General features: G+C 35.1%; 1 protein-coding gene across 3 annotated transcripts in view; it reads left to right on the forward strand.

Moving 5' to 3' along the window:
- Nucleotides 1–11,481: 11,481 nt before the first annotated feature.
- PRRC2C (proline rich coiled-coil 2C) overlaps nucleotides 11,482–25,278 on the forward strand; it is a 68,588-nt gene continuing 54,791 nt past the window's right edge. For all 3 annotated transcript variants that reach the window (XM_044674332.1, XM_044674331.1, XM_044674333.1), the window contains exons 1-5: nucleotides 11,482–11,650; nucleotides 18,006–18,183; nucleotides 19,341–19,450; nucleotides 22,515–22,640; nucleotides 24,724–24,959. In XM_044674332.1, coding sequence (XP_044530267.1) covers nucleotides 11,536–11,650; nucleotides 18,006–18,183; nucleotides 19,341–19,450; nucleotides 22,515–22,640; nucleotides 24,724–24,959 — 765 coding nt within the window. In that variant the 5' untranslated portion in view covers nucleotides 11,482–11,535. The remainder of the gene's footprint in view (nucleotides 11,651–18,005; nucleotides 18,184–19,340; nucleotides 19,451–22,514; nucleotides 22,641–24,723; nucleotides 24,960–25,278) is intronic.

Genomic DNA, 25,278 nt, shown 5'->3' on the forward strand with positions numbered 1-25,278 from the left:
CTGATTGTTCTTTCTAGACTGCCAGTCAGTGTCTCATAAATTGTGGTGCCAAGAACAGAACATGATACTCTATATATTTTCTGACTAATACAGAGTATACTTAAATCTTCTCTTAATATTGTTATTCAATTGATAGCCTGATACTGCCCCCCCCCCCTTTAAATCCTTACCTTCCATCTTAGAATCAATACTGTGTATAGGTTCCTAGGCAGAAGAGCAGTAAGGGCTAGTTAATGGGGTTTAACTTGCTGTGGGTTACCCAGCTAGAAAGTGCCTGGGGCTGCTTTTGAATCAGGACCTTTGGTCTCTAGTTCTATCTCTCAATTCACTGAACCTTCTCCTCCTTCTCCTCCCCACCCTCACCCCTTTAAAAAAAAAGCATTAGCATTGTCCTTTTGGCTCCTTGAAGTTGTCTTATGGTCTACTTAAACTTTTTTTTTTTTTAATTTCCATTAAGCTAAGTTGTTGTTAGTCCATGGTTCTATAATTATGTATGTATAATAATGAGTTTTTGAATCTGTCTGGGTTTGTCTTGCCTATTCATCCTGTTTAACTTTTTTAAATCTTGATTCTCTTATCAGTGGATTAACTTAACCCAGTTTCTGTTATTTATAGGTTTGATATCTATCTTTTATGTATTTGTCTGCATCACTGATTTTTTTCTTAAAATGAGGATGAGGCCAAATATAGAACCCTGAAGTACTCCACTGGAAGCCATTCTAGGTTATACATTTCTTTTTTTTTTTTTAAGCCCTTAACTTCTGTGTATTGGCTCATAGGTGGAAGAGTGGTAAGGGTCACACAGCTGGGAAGTGTCTGAGGTCAAATTTGAACCTAGGACTTCCCCTCTCTAGGCCTGATTCTCAATCCACTGAGCTACCCAGCTGCCCCCCTAGGTTATACATTTCTAAACATTCTGAGTTCAGTTGTTTAGCCAGCAATTAAATTTATCTTAATTGCACTCTTATCTAATCTGCAGTTTTCAATCTTTTAAACTTTATATATAATCTTTACAATTTAACTTAAATAATTATGTTTAATTAGTTTAACTTAATTGTGTTTAAAACAGAAAAATCATAATTTATGGAGTTGGACAATAAAGGCCTGAGGTATGAGAGGAGTGTCTCAGTTCTTCAATTTGGCCAGTCTAGCCCTTGAAAGTCAAGGTTAAAAAACTTGTAACATCAAAAAGCTCAGTAGACTAGAAGATAGGAGAAGGCTTCTGTGCTCTCTCACCCAGTTTTCAATCTGTAAAAATTATTAAATACCTACTATGTACCTAGCATTGTGCCAGGCATTGAGCATACAAATAAAACAATCCCTCTCCTTAAGGAACTTAAGTTCTATCTGGAGAAATGACACGTGCCTATATGAGTATTAAAAATAAAAAATTTGAGGGAGACACCAGCAGCTTAGGGGATTTGAAGTGGGCTTGTGTTGTAGATGGCATGTCAATTGAATTATAAGTTATTGTAAAATGTTTATACACAACATACATATAAACTAGGGAAACATTAGTAAGAAGTGGAGGGGAATGAGGTACATTTTATACACTAAGCAACAGTCTTGCTTAAAGGAGATAGGAGATCGAATATGCCATGTGAGGGAACAGCATGAAGACCAGTATGATTGGAAAGAAGGGTTCCTGAACGGAAGCCGGAAAAGTGGGTTGGAGCCACATTATGAAAGGCTTTAAGGTTGGAGCCACATTATGAAGGGCTTTAAAAGCCATACCTTTTTTTTGTATTTGATCCTGGAGAGTGAATTGGTTAGATCTATGCTTTAGGATTGTCACTTTGATGAGAACATATTGGAAAGGGAAGAAATTTAAGGTAGGGATGCCAAAGGCAGGCCACTACAAATTTCTCTAATATCCCAGCTTCAGACGCCTCTTGGTTCCAGTGATTGAAATTACTCCTCAGATAGCTAGCTATGTAGCTGTTTCCTAAACTAATCTGCTGAATTGTTACCTCAGTTCTTTAACAAGCTATGCTCAGTCCCTTTTGTATTATTGTGAGGATTAAATCCCTCTGGGAGTAGAAGCCTAACTTTGTTGTTTCCACTGGGGGGTTAGGAAGAAGCTTGATTTTTATTGTCTTTGTAATTTATATAAGATTATTCTGTTTAAGTATGTTCAGCTTGCATACTAATTTATTACTAAGGCAAATATAAATGTACATAGGGGAGTGGTTGGGAAGCAGTGCTGCAGGGTGTGTGTGAGGATTCCGTTAAAAAGACAGGTATGTATGTTATCTTAGAGTTTAGAGACTTTAGAGGCCAGTCCAGTAATAATAATTTTCATTATAAAAATAATATTAGGGGGCAGCTGGGTAGCTCAGTGGATTGAGAGCCAGGCCTAGAGACGGAGGTCCTGGGTTCAAATCTGGCCTCAGACACTTCTCAGCTGTGTGACCCTGGGCAAGTCACTTGACCCCCATTGCCTACCCTTACCAATCTTCCACCTATAAGTCAATATACAGAAGTTAAGGGTTTAAAAAAAAATAATAATAATAATAATATCTCATTGGAAATATGTTTAGTCCTATCTTTGGAGTAATATAGGAATCTATGTCCTTCACTGGCATTCATCTAGCCTCTGCTTTAACATTCAGAGTAATTCAGAGCTCACTATTTTGAACCAATCATTGTTAAGAGTCACAGTTTGGTATTGTGGGTATAATGGAAATAACACTGCATGCGAGTATGAATGAACTCAGATTCACATCTCACCTCTGTCACTGTCTGTTTTCTTTGTATCCCCAGTACTTAACACTGTGCCAGGCAAACAGTAAGCACATGATATATGCGGGGGGGGGGGGATTTGGCTGTACTGCCTTATGAAACTGGGAAGGTCAAGTTCAAAAGCTGGTACTTACTGTTGTTCCAGGCACTATGCCAAGGGAAGAAGATACAAAGAAAGGCAAAAAATGGGCTCTGCCTTCAAGGAACTTGAAAACAACTATGTGAAAGCAAAATATGAACAGTATAAATTGGAAATAAGGTGCAAGGTACTAGAATTAAGGAAGGCTTGGAAAGTTTTTTTTGTACAAGGTGAGAATTCACCTGAGGTTTGAAAGGAAGGTAGGAGGGTGGACAAGAAAGAAGAGAGAGAATCCAAATATGGAGGAAGCAACAGCCATGAGTCTTGTCAGGAGGGGAGATAACATGGATTCTAGAGATGGCAGTGTCCTGTGCAGAGAATCAACAAAGACAATGTCACTGGATTGCACAGGTTATGAGAATGAGCAAGGTAGATAAGGAGACTGGAAAGATAGGCAGGAGTCTGGTGAAAAGGGCTTTAAAAACCAAACAAAGGACATATTAGAGAAATTTTGCAATGGCAAGCATACAGATTTTTGAAGTCCATTTGGAGATAATTGAAAGCCTGAGTGACTGGGAGAATGCTGGTGCCCTTGACAAATTTAATAGTGAAATAGGGGTCAGGAGTTGAAGTAGAAGATAGCATATTATGAGACATGTGTTTTGAGATGTCATAGGCATTTGGAGAGATGCAAGACTGAAAGTCAGAAAGAAATTAGGATTGGATAAATTAATTTGAGAATCTTCCACATAGAAATGTTAGTTGAATCTATGAGAATTTATAAGATAGCCAAACATAACAGGGAGAAGAGAAGATAGTCTAAGGATGGAACAAATATCCAGCAAAGGAGCCTTAAAGGAATGATCGTATAAACAGGAAGAAAGCAGTGCATGAAAAAATCTAGGGAGAAGAGAACAATCAGGACCAAAAAAAGGGCATTAGATTTGGAAAGAGCAAGTTGAGTTGAGTGAGGCTGCAGGCCCAACCAAAGAGTTAAAGAGGAACGAGAAGAAAGGAAGTGGAGGCACTAATCTTCATTATTAAATTTAGGGAGGTGGAATAGAGTGACCTTTTAAGGTTCTTTCCATCTCTAAATCTGTGTTCTTATAAATCATGAAGAATTCATGGGGGAAATTCATGCATTGACCCAAACTATTTATTTAGCTATACAATTTTCACTCAAAGTTGGAAGTAACCTCAAGGCTGTCTAATCCAACCTAAAACTGAGTCAGAAGACCTATATTGCCTCAACTATATGTGACATTTGGCAAGTCATTCTTTGATTTTCTCAATCATATGGCTATTGCTGACTGACAATCAAATGAAAATATTTATTTTGTACACTGTAAATAACATATGCTATCCTTTTAGACAGCAAGACCATATGAATTGTCTCCCAGCCAAGTCAAAGCTTAAATCCTAGGCCTCCCTTCTGCTTGATACATCAACATAATCCTAAGTGAATGCTTTCAAATACTTGATTGGTAGAAAATCTTTTTCTTGTGAAAGTAATTACCCCCCAATTACTGAGTAACACTGAGAGCCTCTGCATGGGATTTTTTTTTTCATCCAATGACAATTTGAACACTTATATAAAGTTTATGCAACTTTATGGCTCTTTGGAGACATGCATTTTTGTTTTAAAACTCAATTCTCCAGGACCAAGTAGTCATATGCCCTTTGTTGCAAATGTCAGTACTAAGTGAATGGTTTTTCAAAAAGTTATTAAACTACACTACAAAATACCTTGCCTAGATGACATGTTAAAGGTGCAAAGTAGGTAGTACAAATTTAAATCAAGGAGTTTATGTCTGGCTAGATATGGCTATCTACATCCACAAAAAGTTAAGACCTGATTTGACAGTAGTTTGGGGGTAGGGGACCTTGTCATTGAATTTATCACAGGTTCAGAATCATATGAAATGACAATCAAAAGGTACTGGTGTTTCTGTATTCACAGAATTATAGTAGCTTAAATATGTAACTATAATACAGTAACTCTAGGTGTTAATGCCATGTTTTGGAGCCTGGACAGGAGACAATCAATACCAAAAAATTGTCAAAATCATAAAATGAGGAATAACTAGTGAAAGTGAAGCTATTTAAGCAGAATATCGATTACATGTAACTTTTACAGATTTCAATTTAAAATATAAGACTATTCCATCATATAGAGCTTTTTTATGAGAAATGAATTTTCTGAATGAATTTATAAATGCAATTATTAAATGTATATACTATCTGTCAGGCACTGTGGCTAGGTTCTGGAGAAATAAAAATTTAAAACTAACAGATCATTCAAATAGTTCTGGTCTCAAGACCTTTTGACTTTAATAGAGGATTGGTAGTTAGGGAAGGCTTATGCAGGATAGTCATAAGGATGATGAGCATAGTAGGTGCTTAATAAATGTTTATTGACTGGAGCCATTGGAAACTGTCAATGTACAAGGACAAAGTGAGTAGCTATTTGTCTAGGAGTGTTTTAGAAGGGATTTCTTCCTTTGAGTGGTTGTTTGGATCAGAGATAGCTTTCTAGGTTCCTTCCAATTCAGAATTAGAAGTGGAATTAGGGTCAGGGTTAGAACATTCAGTCTATCACTCACTTTTACAGTTCTGCCCCTCTGTAAATCCACCTATTTTATCCAGCCCACATCTCTACATTTTTCCCTAAGGATATCAGGAATACCATGTGCCTTTTTCAAATTTGTATCCTTTATAGCAGTGTGACATTCCTTTGATTACAGTGTTGCCCAAGTTGGGGCAGGAGGAGTTGGTGGAGGAAATATACTTTGCTTTTTTATTTTTAAACCTCTACCTTCTGCCTTAGAATCAGTGCTGTGTATTGATTCCAGGGTGGAAGAGCCATAAGGACTAGGCAATGGGGATTAAGACTTGACTGGTCATGCAAGAAACCAGATTTGAACACTGGGTCTCCTAGCTCTAGGACTTGCTCTCTACTGAGCCACCTGTCCCCCCACCTCAATAAACTTTATTTTAAATAAACCTTTCAGTATTTTTACATCTTGAGTTTGAGAGATAGAAAAGGTATTTTGGCATTGTTATTGTCTTATTTTTTTGGTAGTATCAGGTCATGGGAAAAAATCACTTCAAAAGACAGGAGTTGAAACCCTGACTTAGCTACTTATTAGCTAAGTGACCTTGAACAAAATTGGCCTCTTTGAGTTTCCATTCCCTTTTTCAAATGAGGGATGATACTTTAATTCACAGGATTTGATAGGTATAGTAAATGAGACATCCCATAGACTTAGTACCTCAAGGCATCTTAGAGGCCAAGATGGTCGAGCTTCCTCATTTTACAGGTGAGGAATCTGAGGTCCAAAAATATTTTTATGATGAGGAAAAGGACTCTGATTATTGCAAAGTATTTTAATATGCTGTATAATCACCGTGTTGGAAGGTGGGAAGAAGTTAGCCATTTAGTTTATCATATTGGTTCTTAAAAAATTGAGGGTGTTAGTAAATGCTTTCTTTAGGAATTTTACTAATTAGTTTCATGTATTTCTGTGGGATATTATCTGCTTAATTCTTGAACCATTTTGCAGCAAATCATGAATTAACAATGGCAAATGTGTTTCCCTACTTATCTGTAATAATAGAATGGTCAAAACACAGTACTCTCAAACTAAAATAGTAATTGTAGTTCTTTTAGTATAGTCAATTCTTTTCATGTACTTCAAGATTGTCCTTTCTTTGTTATGCCACTGTTCCCTCTTATATAAATGAAGTATTCCCATATTCTAGTTTCTCTCCTATTTATATGCCTCTTTCTCAGAAAAGGTGTTTAATAGATAAGGGACACCCTTAAGAATTAGAAAATGTTGGGGTTGAAATTTTAAATTTCCTTTTTCATACCAATTTAGTTTTTGTTTTAAAAGTGTCTCATAAATTCTACACATTAATTTCACAGCCATCTCCATCTAAGCTTGTTCTGTGCATTCATCTACATTCAGAGGTTATCAGTTCTCAAAGGAAATAGCATTTTTCATCATGGATGGATCCTTTGGAATTGTCTTGAATCCTTGTCTTGATCAGAATAAGAGTTTCACAGTTGATCATCCTTACAGTAGTGATATTACTATGTATAATCTTCTCCTGGTTTCCATTCACTTGTTTGCCTGAGTTCATCTTTCCAGGTTTCTCTGAAACCATTCTGCTCATCATAGTAGTGTTATTCCATCATAATCATATACCATGACTTGTTCGACCATTCCCCAACTTATGCCTAATTAATGGGCGGTCAAAGGACCTTTAGTTATAGTTCCAAATGGTTCTCCAGAATGATTGGAAGAGTTCAGAATTCCACCCACAGTGCATTAGTGTTCTAGTTTTTCCACATCCTCTCTCTGTCATTTTCATTTTAAAGCATATTAGCAGAACTTCTCACTTAAAAAAATTACTGAGGACCTCTTCCCAAAAATTTTCATGTGGGTTATACCAATATTTACCATATTAGAAATTCAAATCTCATAGTATTCTCATTAAAAACATTTTTACATTGCATATCCCCTGAAAAGGTCTCATAGACCCACCAGAGATCCCCAAATTGTATTTTAAGAACTGCTAGTCCTAGCTCATTAGACTAATATTTAATTTTCATCCTTTCTTAACTATACGGCTTCTTCTCATGCATCCCATTTCCATTTAATTCAATAAGCATAGAAATTGACTGATATTAGTAAGATATTTGTATGATGCTTAGTAGAGTTCCTAGAATATAGTAGATACTTAATAAGTACTTGTTAAGGAAATACAAAGACAAAAATGTAAGTCTTTGCTCTCAAAGATCTTAAATTAAATCAGAGAGAAACATGCATAGACAACTAATTAAAATAATTTAATCTGGAAGAAAGGAAGCGAGAATAGGGGAGATAATTGATGTCAAGGGGAATAAGAAATAAGGGAGGGTATTAGGTAGCAAGCATTTATTAACCACCCAGGTGCCCAATGATTTGAGCAATCTTCTAAGGAGACATAGAGAAAAGGAAGGAGTCTCTGCCTTCAAGGAATATACATTCTTTATTTAAAGATACATAGATAAATACATACACAATTAATGAAAAGTAATTTCTGGGGAGAAAGCAAGGTACAAGTTAATACTCTTCAGCCAGGTCAGCTCTTCTTTAGGGCTCTTCCCAGTGTTGCTATATTAAAGTCTCCCAGGATCATGATCTTTATTATCAAAACTTTAGCTGGAAACATTTTCAAATGACCACTTTTCAAGAAACCTTTCTAGGTCTTCCACCAACCAGAAAGTAAGATGGTTAGGGTGGAGCATATCCTCCACTTTTTAAAAAGGATTTCATCCTACCTTATCTACCTTAAATTATGAGCTCTTGATACCAGTGACTGACTTATTTTTGTTTCTCTTGCAGCATCTAATATAGTGTTTTGCACATTAATAGACACTTAAATTTTTTCATTGAAATTTTCAGTTTTCAGAATTATTAAACATATCAATAGCAGTTCATAGTTGAATTTCCTAAAGCTACTATGCTAAAAGAAGATGAATTGAAATTTCAGATATTGTAATTATAGTTGTTAGTAAACATGTGTTGAGTCCTTTACCTTTTCAAGTGATGAACATTGGTTTTACTTAGGCTATCTTGTTTATGACAGTGTAGCAATTCATTTTCTCTAGGGATAGTATAGGGTGGGAAGGAGGGCACCTGTGATTTTATCTGGGCCTGGAAACTCAAGCTTGTTATATATAGATTTGTGTACTATGTAATTTTTAGGTTTAGAGAATTACCTGTGAGGAACTGAGATATAGTAAGCGATTTGTCATTGATCATAAAGTCAGTATGTTTTCAGAGGTAAGATTGATCCAGTCTTCCTTACTACCTTAAGCATCTCTTCAATCTCTTAAATCTTTGTCTTTGTAGTTACTGTATCCATACCTGGAGTAAGTACTCTGTTCATTCACCTCCACCTGTTAATTTCCCTAACTTCCTTCACTTAAAATCTCACCATTTTTCAAAAGGCCTTTTCTGAGCTGTTATGATGCTGAAGCTTTCCCCTTTCAGATTATCTATACTTTGTGTACCTTAGGTTTTTCTCTCTCCACACCAGAACAGCTATTAAGTTCTTGTCTTGGTTTAATGGTGTTATTTTTCAAATTATGGGGCAACTAACAAAGGTAACTGCTATTTTAGATCTGATCCTCACCCATAAGGAAGAACCTAGAGTTACAAAAAAAAGTTGGCAATTCTAGATTGGTATCAGATTAACAAGAAAATTCCATCTTAAATTTATGATAGAAGAGGAAGCTGGGCATATGTGGACATGTATTCTAGATTTTTGGCAGAGGAGCTTTCAAGAGCTCAGAAATATTGAGTAGAAAAAATTCCATAGAAGTTATATCTCCCTGGTATGTCGGCCTAAAAGGGATGGAACTTTTTTTGCCAAAATTCTGAAGGCTCCTGTGCATGTGGGTGGGTGTGCGTGCACGTATGTGTATGTATGTATATGTGTGTATGTGCACATGCACACACACAGTGCCTACAAGGAGGAAATAAGTCCAATAAGAAGGCAGATACACACAGTGAAAGCTTGCTAAAAGGTGTGTACAAGAAAAAGGCCAGATACAAAAAAGTATGTTAAGACATCATCCTTTAGACACAATAAATCCCAGAATGAGCTAAGATTGGTGAGAATAATGGTTTGACAAAATGGTTGTTTTTGTTATTTCTGTTGTTTTTAACTATGGCATCAGGGGAGGGGGGGATAGGGTTGTAACAAATGTTGGAGAGAAGATGAACCTGTTAAGCTTTCATTTGCTTTTTTCTCTTCCAAGAGAAAATATGAGGACCGGAGAAGAAAGGGTAAAATAACTAATTGTGTATTGTGATCAAGATAAATGGGGAAATAGTAGGAGCTCTTGGCAGCCCTTGATAAACTTCTTTGCAAGTGACTGAAAGAACAGGCAGATATGATTTTGGGGTCTTATCATTGATCAGGCTGGAGGAGTGTCATAAACCTGCATAAGAGTATGTGTCTCATTTCTCAAATAAAGGGTGGTGGTATGTACAAACTAGAGATGAATTTGACGTCAAATTCTAGCAGAATTCTAGAATTGTTAAGAGAGATGATTTATGAAAAGAAAATGGTGATCTGTTTTTTAAATGAAACTAGCACAAAGGGAAAGGTTATGATTATCATTTACCTAGATTTTTTGTTTGTTTTTGAAACCCTTACTTTCTGTCTTAGAATCAATACAGTGTATTGGTTCCAGGATAGAAGACCAATAAGGGATAGGCAGTAGGAGTTAAGTGATTTGCTCAGTTAGGAAGTGTCTGAGGTCAGATTTTTATTTTTTTGAACCCTTACCTTCTGACTTGGAGTCAATACTGTATGTTGGCTCCAAGGCAGAAGAATGGTAAGGGTAGGAGGCAATGGGGGTCAAGTGACTTGCCCAGGGTCACACAGCTGAGAAGTGTCTGAGGTCAGATTTGAACCTAGGACCTCCTATCTCTAACCCGGGCTCTGAATCCATTGAACACACCAGGTGTTCTCTACCTATTTTCTAAAAGCATTGACAAAGTGATACTATTTTGGTCAAGATGAAGAAATAGGGTTAGACAGAAATACAGTTAGGATGATTCAGAAGTGATTGAATAGTCTATAGTCCTAATGCCTACATGGAAATACATCTCCAGACTGTCACATGCCAGAGAACAGTGCTTAAGTCTTGTGCTAGTTAACATTTATTATCACTGACCAATCAACCCAACAAACATTTATTAATTTCCTAGTATATGCCAGGCACTGCAGAAGGTAGTGGAGATACAAGTATAATGATCGAAATCCCTTCTCCTTAAGGAGCTTACATTCTAAAGGAGGAAGAAACAAGGGCTTGTACTTTCTTCATATCTCAGTGGCCAGCAAAGTCTCTTGCACACAATATGTTTGGTGAATTGAATTAAAAAGTCAGGTCACTTAAAACATCAAAATTGCTTTAATAACTAATAGTTACTAGCCAATTAAGCTATTAAGTGTGTTTTTTAACTAAGATTTGGATCAGAAAACATCTAGTCCAACTTATTTTGCAGATAACAACTCTTTTGGACCTGAGTTTGCTTACCAAAATAATTAAAATGGACATATGTTTTGCATGACTGCACATATATAACCTGTGTCAAATTATTACTAGATTTCTCAGTAAGGGGAGGGGATAGAAGAGGGAGGCAGAGAATTTGAAGCTCAATTTTTCAAAATGAATGTTAAAAATGGTTTTTACATGAAATTGGGAATACATTTTTTGAAGAGTTGTTCAAATTCCTACAAGTAGTATCAGATCTGCGTCAAGACCTATCCAAAACCACTCCAATTACAAAATACTCTTATTAGAAATATGAAAATTTAAGTTTATTGTATTTGGGGCATCCTATGAAATATCAAATGGAACTTTATGTCTTACAACTAACCTGGTCTTTAGTTTTCTGTACAGACTTTAAAGAAATTTGGTTCTTTCTGCTTCAGTGCAGGAAATATTAATTAAGAAGGTTTTTACTCATATAGAATTTTTTTTGACATGGGTTATTAATTGTGACTTTGATAAATCTGTTATTTACTCTGACTCATAATCTCATTTTTAAATTTATCAGCCTAATTTGTTTTTTTCCCCTTTTTATATGTTGAAGGTTGGTTTTAAGGGGTGAGGCAAGAGGTTCTGGACTCGATGAGTTTCCACCGAAATGTCGGAGAAGTCAGGCCAGAGCACAAAAGCAAAGGATGGGAAAACAAAGTACACAACACTCAGTCTATTTAACACTTACAAGGGAAAATCACTAGAAACTCAGAAAACTACAGGTAAGTGAAATGTACATATGTGTGTGTGCTATTCATTTCTGTATTGCTAAATCTGTGTACACATAAAATCTGTTACATGCTCACTTGTATACACACATGCTTTGTCCTTGTTTGCTTTAGTCTTAGATTCCCTATATGTCAGGTGAGACATTGAAATTAATTTAAAGAAAATATCAGGCATGTAGATAACAATTTACATAAAGGATCATAAAATATAAAAGGTCAGGCAGACCAAGACAGAGAAAGTCTTACAGCCAGGATGTGAAGGTGAGAACATTCCTGGCATGGGGACAGGCCGTTACAAAGGCATTGAGAAAAGTGGAAGAGTGTCATGTGTAAGGAACAGCAAGGAAGCTTTTATAACTGTATTGTCAGACAGGATACTGCCAAGATAAGAAAGGATTAGGTTGTGTGGAGATGTAAAAGCCAGAAAGAAAAATTTAAACTTGTATATGTAAGTGTAATAGGAAATCATTGAAGTTTTAAGTAGAGACATGATAAGTCAGTCTTGTGCTTTACGAAAATTGGCATCAAAATATAGGATAGATAGGAGTGAGGAGAGACTTAAGAAAGAGAGAAAAACCAGAATGCTAACTGATGAGGATCTATATCAGCTTTCATCAATTCTGTATAAATGATTCTCAGATTTATTTATAAAGAAAGCCCTAACCTCTAGTCTTACATCTTAAACTAGATATTCCTCAAACATCTTAAATTCACCATGTCAAAAAATGAATGTTTTAAGGGACTCAGTGGATTGAAAGCCATGCCTAGAGACAGGAAATCCTGGGTTCAACTCTGGCCTTAGAAACTTTCTAGCTGTTGTGACCCTGGGCAAATCATTTAATCCCATTTGTTTAGCCCTGACTGCTCTTCTGCTTTGAACCTGGTGCCTAGTATCCATTCTAAGATGGAGGGTTTTTTTTTTTTTGTTGTTGTTTTTTAAAGAAAAAAATGAATACATTTCTTTCACCTTACTCACCTTCTCTCTCTTCTTAATTATTGTCAAGGAAACAACTATCTTGCCTATCACTGCCACACAGACTAGGTATTGTCCTTGAGTTCACACTTAAGTGCCATTTCCAATCAATCATCAAGTTCTATCAGTTCTACCTTTTCAGTATCTTTCATATATGGCTAGTTTTCTCTCCTTTGACTTTGCCACCACACTGGTATAGGCTCTTATCCTTTCATACCTGGACTATTGAAATACCCTGAGCATCGCTTGACTCGCCCTGCCTCAAGTCTTTTCCCATTTTAGTTTAGCCTCCACTTAGCTGTTAAGAGATCTTCCTAACCATATCACTTCTCTATTCAGTAAACGACAGTGGCTCTCTTTGCCTCCAGGTTCAAATATATGACCTTCCTTGGCAATTTAAAACCCTTCATAACCTGTCCCTCCCTACCTTTCCAAAGAGTTTTTTTTCCCTTAATTTTTAAAATGATGTCTTTGGTTTTTTTCACATTACCTAAATATGCTCCAGTATCCTGATTGTCTCTTCCAAAGAGCTGTCCCATACAAACATGTTTAAAGACAGACTTCCACAAAACTGATGAATACATCAAAAAAAATCTGAAATTGTGTGCAATATACGATGCTAGTAGACTTCCTGTCTCTGTAGAAAGATATGGGTGTTTTCTTCAGTCTCTTCTTTGAAATTTCAGTTTGTCATATTGTAGCATTCACTTTTTTTGGTGATCTTTTTTCCTTTTCATTTACATGTAGATACTATTTGCTAGCTCTTTATTTCATTGTGCATCAGTTCATGTCAATTTTTTCCATGCTTCTTTACTCATCATATTTGACCCTACCTTGTTTCATTATTTTCCTTCATATCTTTTTTCCAAATGAATCTTAAATTCTGTAGTTTCTTTTTTTGATAATTTGGTTGAATAGCATAAAAACTTTTAAATTAACTGTGATATTGTCATTTTTATTATGACTATAGACATTAAATATTCTTCCAAGGAAATTATATGTGGTCATTTGTTCTTTAAAGAACACTTTGTGGTTAATCTATGCAAGTATTTTGTGTGCTTTAGTAGAGATTGAAATATTCTAGGTATTTTGTAGTTAACTTGGAGTGGTATTTCTATTACTGCCTCTTAGATTTTCTTGTTATATAGCAATGCTGTTAATTTCAAGGGTCATTTCATAAACCACAACCCTATTGAAGTTATTAATCACTTTAATTAGCATCTTTGCTTATTCCCTAGGATTTTCTAGGTTTCACATCATAAATAAAAACGATAGCTTTATATGTCTTTATGCCTTTAACTTCTTATTGGCAATTTACAAGCTTTTCCAGAACTATATTAAATTAATACAGGAGGGTATGCTTCTTTGCTTTACAGCCTGTGTTTATTTGGAAAGCTAGGGTATCTACATTGCATGTGATGTTTGGATTTAGATGGATACTTTCCATCCATGCCAATATTTTGTAAGTTTTTTAATGTAAATTAATGCTGTACTTTGTCAAAGAGGAAGAGAACTTTTGGGAATAGGTTTGCCTTAAAGTACTCTAAACTAAAATAACTGAAGAGACAAAAGTACTGGCTAGGTAAAGGAGGGGTAGCTAATTGGAGGGAGTGATAGCCAGTATTAGAGACATGGAGGAAACATTAAACCTGTCATAACTTTAAATGTGCATGGATTAAACTATCCAATAAAATTAAAAAATTTGGTGTGAATTGGAAAGAATTACAATTTGGTTTGATGAAGAAATTCCATAATCTTTTTCTTGTAAGAAGTATGCTTTGAAAACAGTTACATGCATAGAATAAAAATGAAAGTCTGAGAAATAAGTTTACTGTCTTTTAGGTAAATTTAAGAAGACAAAAGTTAGAGTCAAGCTATCAGACAAAGCAAAAAGAAAAATTCACAACCTAGAGATAAACAAGGAAATGACATAATACCTAAAGAAACACAGAAAACAAGTCAATAGCAACATTAAATTTATATGTTCCAGATGTCTTGTCTACATTTTTAAAAAGAAGGGGGAAAATTGACTTCCAAGAAGACATAGTAATAAAAGAATAGCAAGAGATTTTCACACCACTCACTTAGTTTTGAGCAAATTTAAAATAGACAAGAGGGAAAATATAGAATTGAACAACTTGCTGCGGGGAAAAAAAAAACAGAGCAAAAAAGACTTACTGTGACTTATAAATGGGACTGCTAAATGGCTATACATTATCCAACACCATATGGAACTTTTACAAAACTTGAGCACATTTAGGCATATATACCACAAAAAAAAATTTTTTTTAAAGCAGAAATAGTAAACACAGAATTTATAGACCATAACAAAATAATAAACAGTAGTCATCAGTAAGCACAATCAAGACACAAACCCAAATGGAGCCATAATGAAATCCCAAATAATGAGTGAATCAGACATAATTATGTGAAAATGATAACAATAAGACAGCATACTAAAGTTTTTGGAATGAACCTAGGTCTTCAGGAGAAAAATTAGCCCTTCCCCTCTCCCCCAATCCGCCAACAAACAGCATGCATCAGCAAAGTAGAAAAGGAGATTCATGAGTGTGCATTTAAACAATTATAAGGCCAAAAATAAGCACACGGAAAATAAGTAATTTGAGAAGTAAAAAGGCTATAGAAATTGTAAAACTAAAAGCTGTTTTTTTGAAAAAAGATGAACTTGATAAATCTTTTCCTAATCAGATTAAAAAGAAGAAAGCAGAAAATTTGACAGAATAGCAAATGAGCAAGGACCAGACCAAAAGTTTAAAAAAAAAATGACTGGAACCTACTCTGCATATTTTTAAACTAACAAAACTGAGGATTTTCAAAATATTACCCATATTTACAAAAGACCAAATTGAGATCTTGATAATCCAATCTTAGAAAAATAGGATTAACTTCAACTATCAAATTAAAAAAATGAAACACCTTGTCTCTTAGTAGGTTGATAAGAGAATTTTATTAAAAATTTTTAAAGAACAACTAGTTCCAGAGTTACACAAATTATTCTCAAAAATCAAGAAATAAACCCATAATAATAAATTATTTTTATGAGCCAGATAGAAAAGAATAAGGCACAGAAGAACTGTGAACCAATATTATTATAATGATTTAAAAGTTTTAAATATGATGCCAAGTAGATTATAGCAATTTATTCAAGATTACATTCAAGAAGTAATTAGATTTATACCACAGATAAAAGAATGGTTTAGTGTTAAAAAAAGCATTAATAAATACCAAAAAACAAAACTCTGCAACCACATGATTATCTTTACATGAAGAAAATCCTTGGAAAAATGAAAAAGTATAACACTCTTATGCTTTTTAAAAGAAAAAAAAGCTTTCCCACTCTTCTTATACTTGCCTCTTCTCCATGTATTGTACAGACCAAACATATAGGCTCACCTTCATGCCTGGAATGTGCTCCCTCTTTGATATCTCTCATTGTCCTTTGTTTCCTTGAAGTCTCAACTAAAATCCTACTTTCTGCAAAAAACTTCCTAATTCTCTTTTTTGCTAGTGCCTTCTCTTAAGATTTAACTCCATTTTATACTCTAGATCTTGTTTGTACATAAGTGTATTCATATTGTCCAATTGTACTGCGAGTTGTTTACACAGGGTCTGTTTTGGCTTTCTGTTTCTTATACATCTTGGCACAGTGTCTGATACATGATAGTAGATGCTTAATAAATGCTTCTTGACTGTACAAGGGTAGTTGCCATCTATCTAGAAAAGGAGGTATATACTACAAAATAGTGATGGTGACCCTATGCCATTGGGTGCCAAAGAAGGCACGCAGAGTGCACTCTCTGGCTATGTGGTCACTGCCAGTCCCCTCCATCCACTAGAAAGGCAGAAGGATTTGAGTGGAGTTGTTCCCCTCCCCCTTTCCACTGCTCCTGATGATGTTTTTTCACTTCATTCACCCTTCTACCCAGCAGCCCAATGGAAATGTGTAGAAGGTAAGGTGGGTGGCTCACAGATCTTTGGAGGACACTCAAGGTTAGTTAGCATAGCCTGAGTGAAGCTCCAGCAAATAGACTGGGAAAAAATGGTCAGACAGAAAGGAGGATGAAACATGAATAGAATATCATGAAAACCCAACAAGAAAGAATTACTAGGGGGAAAGTACTTCACAATATCAAAGGATGCAAAGAAGTTGAGAAAGATGAGGATTGAGAAAAGGCCATTAATAATTAAGAATTCATTGGACTTTGGAATTTACAGTTTCAGTTGAATGATATGAGGTTTCTTAATGAGGGGATTCCTTTTTAGAGAAATGGGGGAAATAATAGTTAGATGAAAGATTAGAAAAGATGAAATAGATTGAAGGATGCATATAGTAAATGAGTTTGTTTTAGCAATGAGAAGGGCCCACCTCTTCATGTGAGAAACCAGGGCAAAGGAAGAGGTAGTGGGAGAAGATGATGTGGAATGAGAGGATAAGAAGTAGCTCTTAGTATATGGACTCAATTTTTACTCTGAAGTGTGACATCCTGAGATGTTAGGGGAAGCTAAAGGTGGGAATGAAAAGATTTGGAGTAGCTATTTGGTGAAGTGTCATAGCAAGTCAGTTATGGAAATGTAAAGGAGTTTCTTCACCTTAATGAGGGCCCAGTTAAGGTTAGGTAATATAAATTTGTAGTGGAACTAGTTTACATGATAATGGGATTTTTTTCCCCCAGGAGCAAAAGTCACAGGTCATTTATGAAATCCAAGGGATGAGTTTGGAAGGACTTCATTAGTCATGGGACAGGGATAAGAGATTTAAAGGTAGAGAGTATTACGGATTGAAATTTTTTCACTGAGGGACAGATAGAGAAGGGAGGGAAAAACAGTATGGAGTGATTGGAGGTCATGACAAAGGATGTAAATCAGGGCTAGAAGTCATATATAGCAAAAGTTTTATAAAGAATTATGATCCAATGAAGACATTTCAGAGTTCATAAACATGGAAGCTTAATGCTTGTGGGTGTTGGGCCAGTTCATTTCTGTGTATGAAATGAAATAGAGGAGAAAGTCATAGGAATCAAGTAGTTTATGATAATCTGGGTATGGGTATTTGATCATTTGGAAATAGATATATGTCAGTTGATTGTGACTCAGCAAACATTTATTAAACACTGTGTGCCAAGGTACTCTGCTAATTCATGGGAGAATGAAGGACAGGGAAGAAATTTAGTACTCTTCTCTCCTCCGAAACTGGCTTTTAAGAAGTATCATGATCTTTAGTGGTTTTAAAGCACTACTCATCCAGCATTATTTCTATGTACTTTTAATTAAATCTCATTTCTCTTAATAGTATTCTAAGAGTAAAGCAAATAAAATTGAAATGCTGGAGCTAACCCAATTTTATTGATCTTACAGTTGCTGCCCGTCATGGATTACAGAGTCTGGGAAAAGTTGCTATTTCTCGGCGTATGCCTCCACCTGCCAACCTCCCCAGTCTCAAAGCAGAGAACAAAGGCAATGATCCTAATGTGAACATTGTGCCTAAAGATGGTACGGGGTGGGCATCTAAGCAGGAACAGCATGAAGAAGAAAAGTAAGTTATAGTAGTACATGCTTTAGAAGAAACATGTGTTCTCTTTTTTTTTTTTTTTTGACAATTTTTGCTTATACCTGTGAATTAGATCAAAACAGATTGAATGAGTTTTCTTTTGCACAGAAATATTATTGGTATGTCGAATTATCTTGATTAGATGATTAAGCTAAATGGTGGTGATTTTCTGATTGCTTATGACATTGAACACTTCTATTTTCCTGGATTTGTTTTTAGACCTGAGGGTTTCATCAGATTCTGGCATCTCAGGGTGCCTTATATTGTAAATTTGGTTATTTTTCCAAATACTATTATTGTTTTGTGCTCCTTAGACATAGTGGACTAATTGTTTTAAAAAAAATAGTCATGGTACTTTTTCTAAAAGAACCACAGGACTACATTTTTTTACTTGGTCTTTTGCTACATCGTAAACCTAGCATTATAACATTTCTTCATTCTTGTTGATTTTAATTAGACCTGGACATTAATGCTTATGGCATTATAGTAAGTGTATTCTTATATTCACATATAAGTTGATGTCATTACCAATTAGCTAACAACTTAGAATGATCATTATGCAGTGTAACATTTATGCCCTCTTAAGCTATTTTTTTTTTTAACCCTTACCTTCATCTTGGAATCAATACTAAGTATTGGCTCCAAGGCAGAAGAGTGGTAAGGGTAGGCAAAATAGCTCTTAAGCTATTTTAAAGTAACAGTTGTAGGAGGCATCTGGGTGGCTCAGTGGATTGAGAGCCAGGCCTAGAGACAGGAGGCCCTAGGTTCAAATCTGGCCTCAGATACTTCCTAGCTGTGTGACCCTAGGCAAGTCACTTAACTTCCATTGCTTACAGAAGGTAAGGGTTCAAAAAAAAAGTAAGTGTTTTTCTTTAAAATGATGATACATAACACGTGATATTTCTACTTGTGGTTATTATGCAGGAATTATGGTAAAGTAGAAGGTAAGGTATTTAAGGCATTTTCTTTCATTGATTGACCTGTGCTAAGTAACTTCTTGGATTAAGGTGACATTACCTCTTGGAATTAGCGCTACATTTGGAAATTTCTAGTTAATATGTATGACCTAATACTTGTTTTCGTTGTTTCTAAAATAGGTTTTCTCTCCCCCACACACACTCCTCCTATTCTTTTTTTTTAAGACCACCAGAAGTGCCACCAGCACAGCCAAAATCAGGAATTACTGCTCCCCCTGAAGTTCCTCCAGTTGCCAAATCATGGGCCAGTAACAAGCAAGGTGGGCAAGGAGATGGTAAGTGGAAACTAGCTAGGAAAATTAGTTGGACTTCATAGTAACAAGAGCAGTCATTCAGGAAATGGGTTTGCTTTACTTGGTCCTTTGAAAATAGTCATAGCATTCTCAACCCCTATGAAATACAGTTTTATATCTCTTTTAGTCAGTTAAGCAGAAAGTGTTAAGTGATTGAGAAGCTACCCATTTCTCCCAATATGGTAATAAAAGTAAACATGTATTTTCAGACAGCATAGGTTTTTTGAAATGTAGACAAGACCTTTGAATGATTCATCTTTGTGTTTCACATTAGCAATCTTTCCTTTTTACCCTCTACCACACTACGTCACTTAAAATAGTCACATTTTAATGTTTTCAGACCTGCTTTCCTTAGACAAAGCGAATAGTCCTCCAGATTTGACATGCTGGCAATTTGAAGTTATCCACTGTTCTTGAAAAAAGCTGAGAATGGAGCCATAGGTTCTGTATTCTTCTAGAACATAGCACTCTTTGCAGCAGAATTCTTTTGCATTATGGACTATTTGGCTTTGAGAGTTAAACGAATAGTATAAGAACTTCAGCATCATCTTGTCAGTTTAGCATATACATAAATATATATATTTTTTTTTTATTATTTTTTTCCCGGTCATTTACAATCATTCTATTTTTGAATCATTATTGTCACTCTTAACCATTGAAAAATTTTCTCTTATGCCCAAGTCTTAGGTATAACTGATTCCATTTGTAATTTTAATGTTCCCACCTGCTCCCCACCCCCAAAAGGGTTTGTACCTTTTTAGCTTTGCCATATACATTCTTTTCTCAGAATTTGTGGGAAGAGGCTAGTCATAGTAAGAAATCAGTGAGTTGTGTCTGAATTAAACATTTTCAAAATAGTTTAAAAAAAGATATTCCTTGCTAAGTTCCTGTATAATCAGAATTCTTATTAAATCATGTATTTCAAGTTAATCATCAAGACTCCTATTCAGAGAAAGAGCTTAGTTTTTAGGAAAGGGATTTGACCTGAATAGACAACAGCAATCTGGGAAAGTTTATTTACTTCACTTGATCTATAATCTTACCCATGAACATACTTCCCAATGGTACTGATCTCAAAGCATCTATATCTTTTTTTTTCTTTTGGGAATCTTGCCTATATCTTACTAAAAATTTTCAGGAGTAAACAGCATATCCTGGCCAACATCATCTTGTCACATTTTTTTTTTTTTGGACATCCTTTTATACTGCTTATCTGCAGTTTGTAATAGGTAATGTGCTACAACCTATTTGTGCCAGTCATATTTCCATTGTCCTTTCAATGATTTAAAAGTGTATACAGCATCAACAAAAAAAAACTGGCATTTATAATATGTTTTTGTTTAAGGGAGATACTTTGAAGTCATTGAAATTGCCAGATAGGTTTGCTAATGCAGTTTAGTTTTTATTTAATTCTGAACACTCAGGTCAGTCTGCTGTGTTTACCCAAGATCTTTATGTTCATCAAACTGCCCATTCCAACCATACAATGAAGACTTTAAACTTAACCATGGGCAGTCTTTCACCAGTTGGTTTCTTTTGTAGATTGTTAGTCTGAATATTTTGTGATGACAAGGAATGAAATTTAACAAGTTGTATAGTGTTGTAGAGGTGCAATAAACAAGCCATCTGCATATAGGAGAACTTGGAGGAATTAACTGTCTGTAGAGGGTCTTCTAGATGTTTTCTATGATGATGGGAAACATCTTTGACAGATGTATGTCTTCCTGTTTTATGCCTCTATATTTGTGATCAATTTCTTTTTAAAAGTTTATCTTTGTCTATTTGTCATTGTAGTATGGTTTTTAACATAACACCTTGTGGGAGAACTTTTAATTCTTTACCTTTTTTTGTTCTATCATCACTCTTAATCAACCTTAATCAAAAATTTTGAAGAAATGAAAAAGTAGATAAAAATATTGGTGTTTTTTTATGTGTTCTTGATTTTTTTCTAACTTATAAGCATCTTTGCTCTCTTTTTAGATAATTTGACTACCAGTCTATAATAAAAACAATCTTTGTACTTAGTGTATTGTCCCTCCAGTTCTTCCCGTCTTTGTTTTCTTTATTATTTCCACTTCCTCATGCAGAATATAAGAGATTGTGATATTTGATTCCTTATGGTAGTTCTGCTCTCAATGGAGAAGTTTGTAATTTTTCATCTATTTACAAGTATATTTTAAAATATCCTTTATGATGATCAGGCTTACATTTAACTTATTTGCAAAAGTCATTTCTCCCTCTTTTTGCTGTTTTTTTAAAAGGTATATGTGTAATCTTCCATTCTTATCCATAAATTTATATTACAATATGATCAGCTTCATTTTTGTAGTGTTATTTTGGTATTCAAATCTAGGACCATTCTATTTTCTTCTTTTCTTCCTAAAGAAAGTATTAATTTCTTATACAGTTATGTATACAAAATACATATTTTGAATCTTTTGTGTTCATTAAAAATCCTTGTCCTTGTTCCTCCATCCCAAACTTTTAACTTTTACTATATTTTAAAAAAAAAAAAGAGTATTTTCCTTCATACCCTTGTATAGTGTTACTTAATTCTTCTCTGTGCTGTTGCCACCATTCCCCCTCTCCCAAGGTAGATTAATTAAAATATAGTTTGAAACTTGACAGACTTATCAAAGATTTTAAATGAATTTTTGTATTCCTCTATCTCTGGCAGATCTTAGCACATTCTTGCCTTTTTGCTTTTGTTCACCATGAATTAATCTGTTCCATGAAATTATTTCCACAGAAAAAGGGAATAAGGTTCAACTCTTAAAACTAATCCAAACATCTTGGACCTATTCTCTAGAACAGTAGCTCAGTCTCTTCTCTTGCTATGAATTCATGATTCTCTCTTAGTTTTTTTAAGCTATAGCTAAATATAAACTCCTAAAGACTGAGGCAACATTTCTAATGATAATAAATTTCATCAGAAAGTGAATAGTAATTTATTTAGAAAATAGAAAACAGGAAAGGGTACTGAGCTATTCATTAATGTTTCATGGTTTATATATTTATATTTTTACTATTTAAAAATTTTTTTTAGGTGTTCAAGTAAATAGTCATTTCCAGCAAGAGTTTCCCAGTCTACAAGCAGCTGGCGATCAGGAAAAAAAAGAAAAAGATGCAAATGATGATGCCTATGGACCTGGACCCAGCTTACGACCACCAAGTAAGAAAGCTTTTTTACTTTGGATGAATCATTTTAAAAATGTATTTTGTACCTAGTTACTTTTTTATTATTAATTAGACAATCAAACAACTTCTATTAAGCCTCTATTGTGTGCTTACTGGGGATAAAAAGACAAAATGAAATCTGTTCTTTGCCTCTAGGGGCTTCTATTATATTAGGAGGATGACATGCACATATAAATATATTCAGTATAAATACAGTTCAACTTCTGTGGGGAGAAATTAGTAGATGGAATGAATCTGGAAAGACTATATTGGAGGTCACTTTTGAGCTGAATTTTAAAACTAGGATTTTTGAGAATCAGAGATTTAAAAGGTCCATGCCAAGTATAAAGGGCCGCATGGGTTAAAACAGAGTTAAAAGGTATATGAGGAGCAGGAAGGCCAGACAGAAGAGGTGGTATGAAGTAGATGATGGGATTTTTTTTTTTAAACTGGGGTGGCAGATTTGAGCCAGTTTGTGAAAAGCTTTAACTGCCAATGAGTTTTTATTTCATCTAGAGGTAGTAATAGGGAGCCCTAAAGTTTCTAGACCCTGGAGTAACACGAATCCTGTGCTTAGGTAATCACTTCTGTAGCTTTGTGGACAGTGCATTTCAGTATATGTGAAACAAAGCAAGGAAAGCAATTTTTATGCTTTTGATATATTCTAGGGGGAAAGTTATATAGGGTTAACCTAAATTTATAGCTTATTTAGTGGAGAGAAGGGGATGGATGCAGATGTGGCAGAGGTATAATTAATAAAAGTTAGTGATTGTTTGGATGTGTGAAGCAAGAAGCAAGATGTGAATAGTCCAAGAGGGACTCATGTTGCTTACTTGTTCATTCATATGTGTTAAATGTAATATCTCCATCTTCTTGACTTCAAGAGACAGTTTTATGTTACTTTAGTTTCATAGGCTTCCTACTTCACAGAATCTCAGTTGGAAGAGACCTCAAAGACTATTTACCCTCAAGTGAGGGATAAGAGGAAAGAAGGCATATCCGCTTCCCCTGGGCAATTAGTTCTACTTTAAGATAGCTATAATTGCTAGAACGGCTTTCTTTAAATCAATTGAAATTTGTCTCTATAGCTTCTACCCATTTTTCCTTATTCCTCCCTCTAAATTCAAGGAGAACCAACTTATTTCCCTTTCCCCATGGACCAGCCCTTTCCCTGACCCCAAAGTCTTCTTTTCTTCATCTAGACCTCATGATATGATCTTAAGGCCCTTTATCCATCTTTGTTTCCTTCCTCTGGATAGTCTCCAGCTTATCACTGACCTTCCTAAACTGTGGCACCACCATCTGAACATAATGCTCCAGAGGTGGTCTGACTGGGTTATGGTACTATGATGCAATCGCCCCCATGTGTTTGATACTGGCTCTAAGGATATGTTAGGCTGTCTTTAGGGTTTTGTTTTGTTTTGCTTCATATCAATCAGATGTTTTGATTCATATTGAACTTGCTGTCCACTAAAAACCCATATCTTTTTCAGTCTGTATATAGGGATCATAAATTTAGATGGTGCTTCCCCCATCTTATACTTAGGAAGCTGATTTTATGAAACAATTCTAAGATTCTTTATTTAGCCCTTTTAAATTTCATCACTTTAGATTCAGTCTTAATAATCTAACCTCTCAAAAACCCTTCTGGATGCTGACTGTAATTTAATGTGTTAGTTATCCTTCCTATGCATGTCTTCTATGCCTTTATCTAGATCACTGACAAAAATAGTGAAGAACGTAGGGTCGATCACAAATCCTTGGGAGGGGGGGGCACTGTACTTAGTAACCTCATTCCAAAATTACTCTTGGACTGTAAATAATTACTTTTGGTATCCAGTCATTCAACCACTTCCCAAATAAACTTAATTGTACTACCATCTAGGACACATCACTTGACCTTTTTTAGTGAATTGCACAATTGACTTGTTAGACCTTTAAACCCAGAGCAGATTTTTATCATCTCCATCAATAAATTGTAGTTGCCTTTGCCTCCTAAGTTGTGTAAAAGCCAATTTTTGCTTTTTTTATCCATTTCATTCTTAGTGCTTTGCATGTTTAATCCCTCTTCCTACCAGATGTTGCTAGTTGGAGAGAAGGTGGTAAATCTGCTGGCCCATCTTCTCCATCTGATCAAGAAGATAAGCTCCCTGGTCAAGATGATGGTGCAAATGGACCAGTAGAGCAAAACGATTCTCATAAAACAACAGAAAAGAGGTTACCTGGTGTTCCGCCTCAGATACCTCAGCCTAAACTGAATGGACAACAGCAGCCCGCTCTTGCCTCTCAGTACAGAGCAATGATGCCCCCTTATGTAAGTACTGTTAAGTGGATGAGGTCTAAAATCTGCATACAAATTCAACTAAAAATTTTTTTAAAATATCTACTAAGTATAAGACATGCTACTGGGATCTGGGGAGATAAAAACAAACATGACCCCCTGCTCTCAAGGAGCTTTCAACCCATTAATTTAACTTTTTGGAATATCTGCTATGTAACTTTAAAAATATATAATTTAATAATAAATATGGTTATGAGTTTTTAAAATTCCATTCAAATCATTTTCCTTTCTGGAAAAAGGCCAGCTATAATTTTCAAAAAGAACTTCCTTTTGGTCTTGCATTTACTTATAA

This window comes from Gracilinanus agilis, chromosome 4 (genome assembly GCF_016433145.1).
Source record: "Gracilinanus agilis isolate LMUSP501 chromosome 4, AgileGrace, whole genome shotgun sequence".
In the NCBI taxonomy this organism is placed as follows: domain Eukaryota; kingdom Metazoa; phylum Chordata; class Mammalia; order Didelphimorphia; family Didelphidae; genus Gracilinanus; species Gracilinanus agilis.